General features: G+C 44.9%; 1 protein-coding gene across 4 annotated transcripts in view; it reads left to right on the top strand.

Moving 5' to 3' along the window:
* The first annotated feature begins 1304 nt into the window (after window positions 1–1304).
* The window catches only part of ESRP2 (epithelial splicing regulatory protein 2), a 52856-nt gene continuing 38840 nt past the window's right edge, over window positions 1305–15320 (top strand). For all 4 annotated transcript variants that reach the window (XM_048516251.1, XM_048516250.1, XM_048516253.1 and 1 more), the window contains exons 1-3: window positions 1305–1514; window positions 1774–1929; window positions 2928–3056. In XM_048516251.1, the coding sequence (XP_048372208.1) occupies window positions 1792–1929; window positions 2928–3056 (267 nt within the window). In that variant the 5' untranslated portion in view covers window positions 1305–1514; window positions 1774–1791. The remainder of the gene's footprint in view (window positions 1515–1773; window positions 1930–2927; window positions 3057–15320) is intronic.

Below are 15320 nucleotides of genomic sequence, written 5' to 3'. Positions count from 1 at the left end.
AGGTAGCCAAATAGAAAAAGGACAAGGGTGTTTATCACTATATTATATTCCCAGGAGATGGGAGATTTCCTTTGTTTAGATTTTTGCTTATTTAATAACTCTCACCTGTTCAGGCAGCACGTGTAGTGGTTAGAGTGTCAGACGAGCATTTGGAAGACCCAGGTTTGATTCCCCCCTCTGCCATGGAAGCTCTCTTGCTGACCTGAGGCCAGTCAGCCTAAATGACCTCATGGGGTAGTTTCAGGGAGGAAATAGAGGTACTACTGTAAACCACAAACAGAGGCGGAGCTTCGGACATGCAATGGGGGGGTTGAACCCGAGGACCCCCCCCCCCGCCGCCTACGTCCTTGCCTGGCCCATCCAGTTCAGAAATAAATCCAAGTGTGTTTGATGATCAGGAGTAAATTCCATTCAGCAGGGCTGACTTCCAGATGAGGCTAAGTTTCTATTTATGCCTATTGAATTAAATATGACAAACTTGTGCAACATGTGTATGTTTATTTATTAGACTTTTATCCCAGTGTTTCTTTAAGAAGATCCAGGCATGTCTCCACTTGCCATCTGTTAATATTTGGATGAGAGACCACCAATGAAGTCTAGGGTCACTAGACAGAGGCAGGCAATGGCAAATCACCTCTGTTCACCTTTTGCCTCGAAAACCTGACAGGTTCGCCAAAAGTTGACTGCAACTTGACGGCACTTTCCACCGCAAAACATGCTCTGGCTGCAAGTGAACAGAAGATTGCAAGTCAATAAGCCCGATCCTGTGTTTTGTTTTGTCAAATGCAGCAGCATTTACTTCCTAATAAAGGTTGATCGATGTGTTGTAAGTGACGATTAGCTCTGCTTAGGGTTGGGCTCTGTGCATGCGGAGGATTGTAACTCCAGAACAATTAAAGGATTCAAAACAGAGAGAGATCTGCGCCTAGGTGGCAAAAGATAGGAAAGGAAACCGTGGAAGAAAACTGTAGAAACACAATATTGTTTAGTCAAAGAGTCCTCTGCAAGCAACAAGAGGGCCCCATACCTTTGTGGGGAGGAGGGGGAAGCAATTCACCTCATTCCACTTGCTCAGTGCTGATAAAAAGATTCCAGTTAAACTCAAAGCAGGTAAAGCACTTCCTGGAGCCAGAATTAAAATTGAGAAGGGGGAGGGAGAGAGAGAGAGAGAGAGAGAGAGAGAGAGAAAGGGAGTTTCCCTTCTGATCTCTCTGAGTAAAAAAAAAATCCAATCAGGTAAGCTGTAACAGGCGTTGATTTCACTATGTCCCTCCTACACCTTTCCTAAAGGCCCAATGGTTTTGGCCTTTGGGGAGATTGACTAGGGTCACATGGTCTCTCTCATGGGCAGGTAACTTAGGAAAGGAAAGGACAGAGGGTGGAAAAAAAGGATTTTTAAAAAATATATACCAAAGCCTGAGTTCCTGCCATGATGTTAAAGGGACAGAAGCTTACAGCCTGTTGATTTCCTCTCCCAGTCAGACCCAGGGAGACCAGAGATTCCTCTCAACCAGGTACAATGGCGAGATTTCTTCTCCTTGATCTATTTTGTGGGTGTGCGTAAAGCGCTACTTTCTCTTTGACCCTCCCCTACCCCATAGTTCTGGCTTTTCCACTTGGAGGAAAGGGGTGACCCTTTACATGTGGGTTTTTTTGTGTTTTTGGTTTGTGTTACTTTTTCTCTTCTCTCCTTTTTTTCTCCCCTTCCCTTTTTATTTTCCTCCTCCGTTCTTTCTCTCTTTTTTTTGTTTTGACCTGTGCTTTTGATTGTAGTTGTCTCTCCCTGTGGTCATGACGGCTTCTTCGCACAGTGACTCTGTGGTGGTCTTGTTTGGGGCAACAGCTGGTGCATATGGGGCTAAGCTGGGTTCCGATGAGAGGGAACTAATTCTCTTGGTGTGGCAAGTTGTGGATCTACACAGCAAGAAGGTATGGCTTCCCAAACTCTTGATACAAAAGTTGGACAACGGGCAAAAATCAGCTCTGTCCCCCAAAAAGCAAGCTTCTTTTTGTGTGTTTTAAAAGAGGGAAACTCTGTGGCTGCCCATGCTTGCTTGAGAAGAAATCCCATTCCTTTCAGTGGGGTTTATCCTTGAGAAAACATTGGGCTGTTATCTCTCTCCCCGCCCAAAACTGTTGTGGGGAGAAGAGTTCAGTTAGCTGGCCAGAATTGTCCCCCACCCCTCATCCCAAAAAGAGATAGATTTGTTGATTTCACAATTGTGCCTGAGAGGTTGAAGGGACAGGGCAGAAATTTACAGAGATTTACAAAATCACAGCTCTTTCCCCCTCTTCCCAAGCACAAAACTTTTTATATGCTAGGTTAGGAATGGCAAAGCTTTCCCTTCTTCTAGAAGTCAAGTGGTTTCCTTATTTGGGATATCTGGTTGTTGTGTTTTTTAAAAAAATCAGGCCTGCATGCTACTCTTGGGACCTGTCGCTTTACATGGGAATTGAACACCCGGGGGAGGTCTTCTGTGTATTGATAAGAGCGAGTCTAAATTTTCCCCTTCTCCTTTCAATTAAGTGAACTCTTGTAATCATTGCTGTTTTAAAAATGTTTGCCCAGTTGTCGGTGAGGCCGAACCCAATTAAAGGAGACTCTCTGCCTGCCGGGTTGCAACCTGTAAATACGTATTTCTCAGGGTTATATAAGAACAGCAGCTCAGTCTCTTTGCAAAGGGGGTGGCCAGCTGTCTCTCTGTCTCTTTCGGGGGGTGGGGGGGTGGGGAGGAGGCCTCGAAGGATCAAAAAGAGCTTGGCTTCAAGCAACGAGTCCTTTTCCCATCTGTAAGACTCCAGGAATGCAAGCCATTATGTGTTACCTTTAAAAAAATCAATATGAAACACCTACAGCTCCAGCTTCTTACTTTTGTCCCCCCCCCCCCCCCCAATTCCCATCTTCCCACTATGTGAAATATTTTCAGGTAGGGACGCTGCACAAATGCTTGGTGAAGGCAGACAACTTGGAGTTGAGTGACCAGTGTCAAGAAGTGACAGGCTTAACCCCTGAGGGACTGAGCAAAGCAGAACCATTGGATCAGGTTCTCCAACAGGTGAGGACAACGAGGGGTTAATGCACAAGGAGCCGGACTCCATCTGATGCAATAGGGCAAACAGACTTGCTTTGGGCTTTGAAATGAAAGGCAAAATGTCCCTTTGGGCAGAAGCGGTGAAACCAGGGAGGGTTTTTCTTAAAAAAGAAACCTGTCGAGCTGGACTCATGAAAAGGGATTGGTTTTGTGACGTTCATGCACACCCCAGCTTCGCTCATAGTTGGGTGGCTGGGCACGGAGTGTCTGCGTTGACAAATTCTGAGAACTGGTTGCAACCAGGAGCCTGAGCTGGGAGCTGTGGAGCCCTTGGTTCAAATTACTCCTCTTTCTCGAACTTGGTAGATAATTCTTAGGCCAACCACATTCTCTCTCCTCTCTATGGTTCTAAGGATTTACTGAGATTATAAAAATGGAACGTTTTGAACTCTCAAAAGCACAATACAAAGAATATCTGGGGGGGGGGGGGTTGTGAGGCATGATAGAGACTTATAAAACTGTTCCTAGGATGGAGAAGTGGTTGAAGTTGACTTTTCCCCCCTCAAAATCCTAGAATTTGGAGGCTTCCAGCAGATTGGCTTTGGACTCAGGGCAGAGTGGGACGAAAGCTTTCCTTCACAACACTCACAGTTGCTTTGTGGTACCTTCTGCTGCAAGATATGATGATACTTTAGGTGGCTTCTTAAAAAAAAGATTAAACATTATTCATGAAAGAAAGCTGTTTTCCATGATGGCTAAATGAACCTCCATTTTCAGGGGTGGTATACCAGTTGCTGAGGAGCTGCAATAGAGCTTGTTGTCAGTTTCTTGGGCATTCTGTTGATCACTGGAGAACAATTTGCTAAACTAAATAGATGTTTGGTCTGGCTCCACGGTAGGAGGATGTACTTATGTATTATTAAAAAATTTAATTAACATTCTGTTTTGTAGTGTTTGATCTATGGCTGCTGTTTCACACATTCAGATGACAGTTGGATGTTGCGTTTGTTTTGTGGTGCACTTGCAGGTGTGAATTGGCCCTGAAGTGTGCATATGTGTTCTTAAATCTTTTGAACAGTTGGTTTCATGTGAAAAGCTCTTCAATGTTGTGATGATTCTTACTTGTAGTATATTTAGTGAGTCTTTAAATGGACAGGAAATCCATTTACACTCTATTGTGTAAAATACCTCATAATTCTTCCCTCACACACACATGAAATGACTCTATAACAGAGGTTAGACTGGTGAACAAATGATTTGTTCGGGGTTAATCAGTGAGCCCTGTGGGATCGGGCCTGAAATTTGGACATGTAAAACCAGTGCCACCAACCAGTACCACCTCTCCCATAGGTGTCAAATTCAGATGAGCTGAGGAGACCAATTCCCATCACTCGAGGTCAAACCCATGGCCTACTATGGTGCTGGCGCCTTGGGCTTGAAAATTTGCATGGAGAAGTGTGTGAAGTCCAGTGTTTTGTTCTTCAGTGTGAAATTGGGATGGTATAAACTTTCCGCGGAAGTTGAATTTTGGGTCTCCCCCCACCCAACATTTGAAGAAGAGGAGAAGAGTTGGATTTATATCCCTCCTTTTTCTCCTGTAGGAGACTCAAAGGGGCTTACAAACTCCTTTCCCTTCCCCCCCTCACAATAAACACCCTATGACAGTGGTGGCGAACCTTTGGCACTCCAGATGTTATGGACTACAATTCCCATCAGCCCCTGCCAGCACAGCCAATTGGCCATGAGGGCAGGGGCTGATGGGAATTGTAGTCCATAACATCTGGAGTGCCAAAGGTTCGCCACCACGGCCCTATGAGGTACGTGGGGCTGAGAGAGCTCAGGAGAGCTGTGACTAGCCCAGCTGGCGTGTGTTGGAGTGCACAGGCTAATCTGAATCCCCCCCCCAGATAAGCCTCCACAGCTCAAGTGGCAGAGCGGGGAATCAGACACAGTTCCTCCAGGTTAGAGTACACCTGCTCTTAACCACTACGCCACTGCTGCTCCCAGATACTTTGCTAGTTTAAGTATCCTTAAACAGAGATGTGGGGATTTTATCTGGTCCCTTCTGTGTGCTAGGATTATGTTATGCCCACTGAGCCCTGGCCCATCTAGCTATTATCACTGTTTTATTTACTTCATATTTAGTTATTTACTTCATTTATAACCCTCTTTTCTCCTCAGTGGGGACCCAGAATGGATTAAAGCATTCTCATTTGCTCCACTTTACTTCACATCAACTCTGTGATGTGTGTGAGGCTGCAAATGTATAACTGACCCAAGGTCACCCAGCAAGCTTCCACGGTGTAGTAAGGTTGTGCACCAGAGCATCCCAGATCATAGCCTGGCACTTTAACAACCAACCGTATTGACTCTGCTATTAGTTCCACAGGTTCAGGGACGCTCTCTTGATGCCGAAAATCAGATTCCATCTTTGCCATAATTTTCACAGGCAAATGGCAGGAGATTCCATGTCTAGTTTTTCAGAAGGCTTGGCTACCCCAAACATATATGCAGTTGAGTGTTGCTGATGCTTGAAAACTTAAATATTCTCCAGTTGGGGCCTAAACATTGCATCCCTGTTCAAGTATCTCTTTTCCTTAAAGTTTACCCTTCCCTTGCTATCTCTAGGATCTGCCCTACTCTGTGGCAACCCTGTGCCAACAATAACACTCTGACCTGTGTCAGTTCCATAGATCAGGAGAAATTAAGCAGATCTAGTTTCTTTGCATAAGCTTGAAATTATCTGAACTGAAAAGACTGAAATTATCTGAACTGAAAAAGAACTTTCCTTTAAAAACAAGAACAAAAATGGGCTGAATCAGGTGCCTATGTACTAACTTACGTCGAGCTGTTTTTGCTCATCCCAAACAGGACTGCATCACTATCTGGATGTTTGTGTTTTGACAAAGAGGGCAAAGAGTAGTCAATCTGAGTTTTAACACATGATGTTAAGTGTCGATGTTTTCTCTTTTCTGGATTACCCCCCCCCCCCCCCCCCGGCCGCCATGACCTTTGAGAAAACAGGACTCAAATGGAAAAGCACAATAGTGAAGCTTTGTGGAATGTCTGAAACGGGTTCTTCATATCTCACTTGAATCGCAGGGAGTGTGTGTTTGTGGGAGAAACTTGCTTAGGCAGTAAAACAGGTTCTAGAGACAAGGATCGGCTCAGGCAGCAGCTTCTGTGAGCTACACCTTTCGGGGTTCTCTGTGCCTTCCCCTGAGGTCTCAGTGTTAAGAGGGAGCACAGCAGACCTCCAGAAGGGGAGAAACGTATTCTGCAAAAGAAACAATTAGAAGTGGGGGTTCTTCTTGTTCTTCTTTCTTCCTTAGATTTCATGCAAGGCTGGTTAAGGCTGTAGAAATGACTTTGATTGCTCAGAATTCGCTCTGTGAGACGAATGTTACCGGCTGCATGTTAGATCTTGTTTTGAATCTTGCAGCCAAAGACAGCTGGAACAGCTTAGCTAAGTACACTTTGCTGTTAACTTTTCCCAAAAAAAGAGACAAACACTGTAATTATGCTCCAGTTTTCTATAGGGGTTGTATTTTATGGCCACAAATTGCAAGTGAGGAGCAGCTATTAAGGTAGATGGGAAGAAAAAATTGAACTCCTCTGCCTCGGTGTGGTGTGGAGTCTGGCGAGTTGGTGAGGGAGATTTTACCCCACGTTTTGGTTGAATAAAGCAAGATGGCGGGATTGACAGAGAACCTTGAGCAGTAGCATTCTGGGCCCTTCGTAGTAGTTTTCAAGTCAGAGATGGACAGCTTATTACTGTCTTAGTGCAGTCATGAGAATCTCAGCCTTTTACTAGTCCTTGGGTTGCCAGCTCTGGCCTAGGAAATTCCTTCAGTGGGGGTGCCTGGAGAGGTCAGAGTTTGGGGAATGGAGGGAATTCAGTGGGGCCTGATGCCATAGAACCCATCCTCCAAAACAGCCATTTTGTTTCACGGGAACAGATCTCTGAGGCCTAGGATCGCTAACACAAGGTTGCCAACTGGTGTGTCCTTGGGTTGTCCATAAGGAGTCCTTGGCAGCGATGCAGCAATGTTGCTGGTGACTCACTGATATCACTTCTGGTCACACCGGAAGCAATATCAGCATGTTGGGACACTGGCAATTGCTCATCACACACACCCCTCCTTATTTCTCCTGTCACCCAATTAAGCAATAGTGGGAAGATCCCACTGAGGGTGGGGTGTGTCTTTCTCCCAGTGGGAATTTGGCAAACCTACTGAGATGCGGAGAGCAGTCATGATTCCAGAATAATTCCAAGTCCTCCACCTGGAAGCTGGTAACTCTTTGTGCTTGGTTGAATCGCAGCCCTCATCCCAACCAACTAGTCAGCTGAACAGTCTTGCTGTGCACAACTCAAACCCATTTTGGAGGGTGGGGATCTCATTCGTGTTTGTTTTGAGTCTCTGTATCTAGCAACTTTCAGGTCGTTTCCCCACTTACCTCGACCACCCTTTGCTGCGCACTACTCTCAGCGTGCATCATTTCTGGTGTGCTCCGGGGCTCCCCCACGACCCCGCGCTCTGCGCGTGGTCATCAAAAGGCACCGTTTTGAGGAGCGCCAGGAATGACACGCGCTGAGGGGGCGCAAGAGCGGCAGCGTTGGGGCGGCTGCATTGTCGCCGCCCCTGTAGTGGGGAGTGCCACGGGACCCTGCGCTACTTGAGGAGTGTAGCGCGCAGCAGATGGTAAGTGGGGAAACGACCTCAGATATGTATCTGCTTCCCTCATCCTGGATAGACTAATCTTGGATTGGATAGTATAGTTCTGTGAGGGAGCTTGGGAATTCTGACAGGACATTCTTGGTACGCTTACCAAAGGATGCCTTTGGGGAAAGACAGTAAAATCACTATAAAATTAATATATAGGCTGTATTTTATTTCTTTACAAAATGTGTGTGTCATCTAAGATTGCCAACTCTGGGTTTGGAAATTCCTGGAGATTTAGGCATGGAGCCATGGGAAGGGCAGAGTTTGAGGAGGGACCTCAGCCAGTTTTATGCCACAGAGACCACCCTCCCAAGCCACCATTTTCTCTAGGGAAACTGATCTCTGTCACCTGGGGATCACTTGTAAGTCTGGGCACTCCCCAAGAGGTTGGTAACCCTAAGTACTGCCTCTCCAGAGACCAGATAGTTATAGTGTAGGTATATTCATCATAATAGTTTCATCTCACACAAACACACCCATGGTATAGTGTAATACTCCACATTTATGAAAGGATGCGAGCTTTAATCAGCAGATCAAATAAAGTTTCATTTGATTAGTCAGAGAAGGAAGATTTTAGTTGCTGAGGCTGCAAGTTAAAGGTACTCTTTATTTAAGCTCTTAGTTCTGGTGTGTCCTTGGCAGTGGTGGTGAACCTTTTGCACTCCAGATGTTATGGACTATAACATCTGGAGTCCATAACATCTGGAGTGCAAAAGGTTCGCCACCACGGTACTAGGGTGAAAGAGACAATACTTTCCACTAAGCTGTAACCTACAATTTAATGAAGTAAAATTAGCTTGGATTTCGTTCAGCATCTCAAAATGCATTTATAGTGAATAGGTTCCATAGATGTCAAACTCGTGGCCCTCCAGATGTTATGGACTACAGTTCCCATCATCCCCTGCCAGCATCATGTTGTGGGTTAAACCATCCATTAAAGGGCAGATGACTTACCTATAAATATTTAAGCATGTTGGTTTTGTTTTAAGGTGTATAGCTCTTCCATAAGGCTGCCATCTTCGACAATGTGTGGATGTTGTGCTAGAACAGAGGTGTCCAACTCTGGCGCTTCAGATGTTCATGGACTACGATTCCCATCAGCCCCTTCTCCTGCCATGCCAGCAGGGGCTGATGGGAATTGTAGTCCATGAACCTCTGAAGCGCCAGAGTTGGACATCCCTGTGCTAGAAGGTCAAGCATGCATTTGGGATGTCCATTAATTGATCAAAGGGTTGAAGACTTATGAAGCAGTGTTTAGTTTCCACCCAGTCAGCCAGCTTCTGACAGAGACAGGGCTCAGTACGGGACACTCTGTTTTGTATGCAGAAGTCCTCAGGTTCAGTTCCCAACACCTGAATTTCAAAGGAGCAGAAAATGAGTGATGTTAAAGATTTCAGCCAGAGATCCTGGGGATCAGTTGCCAATCACCGTAGACATTACTGATCTTGAAAAATAGATGGTGTTGTGATCTGTTTCTGTTGGAGGAGCAATTTTGTGGCTGATTCCTTGGTTTATTTTTTTCCAAGAGGGGTTTTTAAGTTAAATACTGCTTGTTGCTAGTGTGTTCCTTTTCATAGCCCCCTCCCCCCTCCCATGCTTTTCAGGGGGGAGAGGTCTCCTAATTTTTCTAAGCAGTATGTTTGCTGACACCAGCCAAGTCAGCAGAAAGCTTTTTGTTTTGAAAGCCAGAGGTGGTTCAGCCATTGGATTCCTTCAACCTGATGAACAGGTTGTAGTTTTGCTTGAGGGCAAACCTGTTCTTCAGCCTTTCCTCTTGATGGGAAAGGGTGTGTTCCTTTCTGCCTCCTTTAATGGCATTGGCAACAGTTGCAGTTTTATTGCACTTTAAAAAAAAACGGGACCAAGCTGAGATGCTTGCAAAAGCAGTGTGTGATGGGTGGGGGAAGTCCTTCTCTCCGACTGTCAGGGATTAGAAGTTCTTGCCAACTTTGTTTGCACCTGCCCCTCTTGACATACTCGGAAAGAGCGGAGCCGGAATGTTTTCTAAGCTGGATTCCTTCGCTCTAAATCAGCTTTTCAGATCTGATCTGGATGAAATGACATTTAGTTACTTCTCTGCAGTATATGCTGCAGAGGCTCCCAACTTTCCTTGCGTCTAATAGAGACCTGTAAGACCCCAATTCTTACACCCAAGAGGGACTTCCTATTCTTATTTTTTTTAAGCTTTGTGATGAGATGCTATTTAATAAAATATCTTTTTGGTTTGTTTCGATTGTGGGTTTTAATCATAAGTTGCCTTAAGTCATTATGCAGAGAGGTGGGGATATACATAGTAAATAAATATGTGCGGGTTTGTTTGTTTGTTTATTATTTAGTTTTATATACTGCCGAAAGGGCTCAGGGCGGTGTACAGCACAAAGTTTCCCCACAAAATACAAACAAAACCCAAACTCCAAAAAACAGGTGGAGTAGATAGCTACATACAAATAAATAATTTATAGATAATAATGCACAAGCTCCATCTACTAGAAACTATAAAAACTAAAAGTCCATTAAAACAACAGTTAGCACAATAAAACGGCGTCCAGCGAGATTCTTAATTTAAAAACCCCATCCAAAGAGGAGGAACAGTGGGTCCCACTGATGTTAAGGGACCCTTGGTGTAGTGAGAACAGGAGGGGTTAAGAGCACTATAAAATACTTCAGTTATACTTTTGAAGTACAGCTGACTCATTAGCTCAGGACAGGTGGCAACAGCTATGTAGGATCCTCAAGGTTTTCTTGGACCCTTAGGGAACAAACGTTAAGACAGAGATTAAAATGCATAAATACTTTGATAAAGTGTCGTAAGAAAAACAAACCACCACTCATGTAACTCTCCTACTGCCTCTTCCCGCCTCTCCCTATCAAACAGGAATTAGTATGTGAGTTGTGAAAACCATTGGTAGCGCGTTGAATCATACTACAAATAATTTTGCTACAACCTGGTCGGCTGCATAAAAGAACAGGCCAGGTTGTTTCCTTCTTTGATGCAGGTGGTTCTGGAATGCTCCAGCTAGACTTGTTGCCAAGTTGTTACAGTGAGTAAATTGGTTGAGCTGCTCCAAACAGAAGCTTTGACAACTTTGGCAGAACCATAGTTCGGTGGCAAAAAGGAAACCGGAGGGTGGAGAGATGGCTGACTGACAGGGTGGAATGTGTTCCCCTCACCCCCCTCTCTCTGACACGCACACACACAGATACACACACACTCTGCCACCCCTTTCCTCCCAGCCTTTTGCCTCCCCTGACTGGCGCACACTTCCCAGAGTACAAGCCGAAGTGGAAGGATTGCAGAGATCCGCTAGCAGGCAAGGGATGTTTGACTCTGTCCCACACCTGGGGCTTCTCCCTGCCACGTCTCTTCTCTCTTTTGCTTTCCGCATCGGCAACAGCTACACATGCATTCTTTGTAGGGTTCCCACCCTCCAGGGGTTGACTGCAGATCTCCTGCTGTTACAACTGATCTCCAGGCAACAGAGAAGGCTTTCATGGCTGGAATCACTAGACAGTGGTGGCGAACCTTTGGCACTCCAGATATTATGGAGTACAATTCCCATCAGCCCCTGCCAGCATGGCCAATTGGCCATTCTGGTAGGGGGTGATGGGAATTGTAGTCCATAACATCTGGAGTGCCAAAGGTTCGCCACCATGGCACTAGGATGTTGTGGGTTTTCCAGGTTGTATGGCCGTGTTCCAGTAGCATTTTCTCCTGATGTTTTGCCTGCATCTGTGGCTGGCATCTTCAGAGGATCTAGTGGCTGCAAAGCAAGTGGAGTATATAACGATCAGTTTATCGGGAGAAAATGGTCACTTTGGGAGGTAGACTCTCTGGCAGGGGTGTCAAACGTGTGGCCTGGGGATTTGATCTGGCCCCTTGGGAAGGTTTATCAGGTCTGTGAGCCAGCTAAGGCAACACCACCTTGCTCCCAATCTGTCCAGGCCCACTGTGGGGTGGCTAGTCCAGGTACCCACCCCATCCCACTCCTGATCTGGTCTTTTGAGCACCCCCCCCCCCATCAGTCTGAGCTGGCGAGCCCACTGTGTAGGGTCAGATTTGTGTCTTTCAAGGACTGTGTCACTATCTTCCCTGTGTCTTTAAGAACAGGCCATCCAGTGTTAGAGTAGAAGTTAGGTTTTGCTCTCCCTCTACACCTACAAGTAAAGGAAGTGGATGGGATTTAGTTACCGGGAGAACTAAGACACTGTTACGACTTGAGGAGGGGCTTCTTTCTAATGCCCTCCACTGCAAAAGCACCAACTAATTTGTACTTATTTTGGCTTGGAGGAGGAAAGCTGTTGAAGAGGCCGCCTTGAAGTGGTTAATAACCACTAGATTTTCACAGGCTTTGGTCTTCTTCTATGGGATCTCTTTCCCTTGCTCCCTTTTTGTGCAATATATGGGTGGTTTCTGTTTCCATGGGCAGTGGCGTGGGGTTACTATTGACTATTTATCAGATCCTTACTATATTTTTACCCCCTCTGGCTGATATTAGTACACGGCGCCAGGATGTTGAAGTCAAATTATTGCTTGTTGATTTTATTATTGCTTTGATTATAATTGACTGTTGTAAGCTGCCCTGAGAGTATTGAGTAGCCTTTAAGTCAAATAAATAAATAACCATCCTATGCCGAGGTAATCCAACCTAAGTCAATTGGTTTTGTTGGTTTTAGATTGAAATAACTCTTTATAGAATGGCATTGTAAATGTTGAGGCAGGATACCTCTTCGTATTTGTGCACGTCCACAAATATGCCCGTGTGCATGTGTCCCACTTAACAATTAGCCATTAAAACAAGCTAAGGTGTAATGCTAGAGGGAGATCTACATTACTGTGAGCATATATGTGTGTGTGTGTATTTGCAATAGCTTCCCTCCTCCACACACACACTCATAGAAACATGGCACTGGAAAGGACCTCAAGGGTAATCTAGTCCAACTGCCTACACAATGCAGGAAATTCACAATTATGTCCTCTTTCCACTCCCCTAGTGACCCTTGCTCTAGATCCAGAGGGAGATCAAAAACCTCCATGATCCCTGGCCAATCTGACCTGGAGGAAAATTCCTTCCTGACCCCAAAGCAATTGGTATTACCTTGGTCATGTAAGAAAGGGCCACGAGAGCTGAGCGCAGACTCCATCCTTCCGGCCCTCCCTTTCATGATCTGCTTATACACATACTGTCCTTCAGCTTAAGCTATCGCTGCTTGTATAGACGTAAAGTTTGCCACGCACTCCATGCATTTGCCCAAGTGTTCACCCTCATCCCTGGAAATTCTGTGAGAATAAGTTTGTTAGGCTCAAAGATGCAGCAAGACACCGTTTATCCTGGATTTTGCTTCTTGGTCACAAGGGTGACTAATGCCATGTTGTGAACTGGCCAGTGGTGGGATTCAGCCGGTTCGCACAGCTTCGGCAGAACCGGTTGTTAAAATGGTGCTTGTAAACAACCAGTTGTTAAATTATTTGAATCCCATCACTGGAACTGGCCCATAAATATATCCTGTGTATTTTTTTGTGTTTGAAATAGTACCCATATTTGACTCCCACTGCAGGCTTTGTTGGCTTCTTCCTAACATGCTCAGCTTTGCACTACAAACAGTGTCAGTGTTGGGTAAACACGGCTGCCAATCAATAGAGCCAGTGCTAAAGATCACGTTGCCAGTGAAAGCTTGTCCTTGAAACAGGAAGGGGAGAGGACGAGAGAGAGGAGGGGAGCAAAACACTGTGTGTGAAAGAACTTACAAGCATCTAGTTTTTGAAAGTTGGCGGCTGTCTATGGACAGCTAAATTCTCCACTACTTAGAGAAATGTTTTGGGGCCTAGGACAACATAGAGGGGTACTGACTACACAGCTAAATTAATTCTGTTGGTAAATTCTTGTGCAAGAGAGAGTTTGGCAGTTTGGAATGGAGTTGCTGTTGTCTGTTTTCAGAGGATTCAGTGGAGTAGAGGTTACAGTAATGGACTAGGATCTAGGAGACATCATGGGTTCAAATACTTGTGCTACCATGGAAGCTTGTTGACTGACCTTGGACTAGTCGCACACTCTCTGCCTAATCTACCTCATAGTCTTGTTGTAAGGATAAATAGATGGAGAGGAGGCTGTTAGAGAGAAAGGATGGAGTATAAATGAAGTAACTATATAAACTTAGTGGTGGAATAAGGGATTGCACCAGGTAACACGTGCAGATTAGATTCGGTTTCTGATCCAAAGGAAGACGAAATGAATGGCATGACCTGCTGGTGGCCTTTGATCTTTTGTGAAAGTTTGAGCAGCCAGGTATAGAAAGCCCTAAGTGATGTGGGTTTTGGTAATCCCATGAAGTGCTTTGGCCTATCATAGACTCCCCTGGAATTTAAGATGATTCTCAGGGAAGCCCTGCTTCAAGGTCAAACTTTTAGAGAGGCCAGAATCATTTTGAACCAGAAGAAACCAGGTTTTGTCTGTTACAGAATCTTGGGCCCCTTTCGCACATGCAAAATAATGCATTTTCAAACCACTTTCACAACTGTTTGCAAGTGGATTTTGCTATTCCGCACAGCTTCAAAGAGCACTGAAAGCAGTTTGAAAGTGCATTATTCTGCATGTGCGGAATGAGCCTTGGAGTACTTTACCTTGAGCCCGTTTGGGGAAAGGCAGCCTGTAAACCAAACAAACACCAATATATACAAACACCAATATATACAAACAAACACCAATATATACATCTTATCTGACAATATCCCACAAGCAAAAAAGTTATTCTGCGGCCTTGGAATTGAAATTGCATTCTACATCTCAGTAGCTGTTTTTAAAACGCTCCAAATAATGGCAGTATTTGTATGTGTGTGTGTGTGTGTGTGTGTGTGTGTGTGTGTGTGTGTGTGTGTGTGTGTGTGTGTGTGTGTGTGTGTGTGTGTGTGTGTGTGTGTGTGTGTGTGTTTCTTGGATATGCTACTTTAAGAACAGCAGTAGAAAAGCAGTCTCCCTTTCCCCCCCAAACTCTGACCCTAAATCTTCAACCTTACAAAAAGATTCACTCATCTTTTGCTGCAGAGAAAATGATCACCAAAGTGTAGATTCTGAAGGGATGTGGGACGTCTATGAAGTGCATGAGGTGAAAGTCACCCCCAACCCACATACACACGCACCTCTAAGAAAATGTTTCCATGGGATCCAAGCCAAATACCACCAGATAACCTTGGCTCTTTTCAGATTATCGTTCTAAACCAGATGTTAACCATTTTTGGCCCAATTCTGAGTAAAGTGATTCAGAGATGGGCATTTAATATAGCTCATTTCAATCCATCTGTGAGCCAGCTCTAAAGTGCTGTGAAGCATCCTAGCTATTTCAAGCAACGCTGTGCTTTCGCTCACTTTTTTAAGAGCCTGTTTCTTTTTTGGCTTTCTGAAAAATGTTATAAGATTAGGGCTATAGCACCTTAGCGATCCAATGCATCTGAATCCTGCACTGAATTGCTATATTGCCAGCATTCGAATGCATTGGATTGCTACGGAGCTTTAGTGCTAGTCTCAGAACGTTAAAAAAAAGTCAAGAAAAAAAACTGCTGAAAAAATGG

This window comes from Sphaerodactylus townsendi, linkage group LG14 (genome assembly GCF_021028975.2).
Source record: "Sphaerodactylus townsendi isolate TG3544 linkage group LG14, MPM_Stown_v2.3, whole genome shotgun sequence".
Lineage (NCBI taxonomy): Eukaryota > Metazoa > Chordata > Lepidosauria > Squamata > Sphaerodactylidae > Sphaerodactylus > Sphaerodactylus townsendi.
The sequence above is the reverse complement of the archived record's forward strand: the minus strand, read 5'-3'. Positions and strand labels throughout refer to the sequence as shown.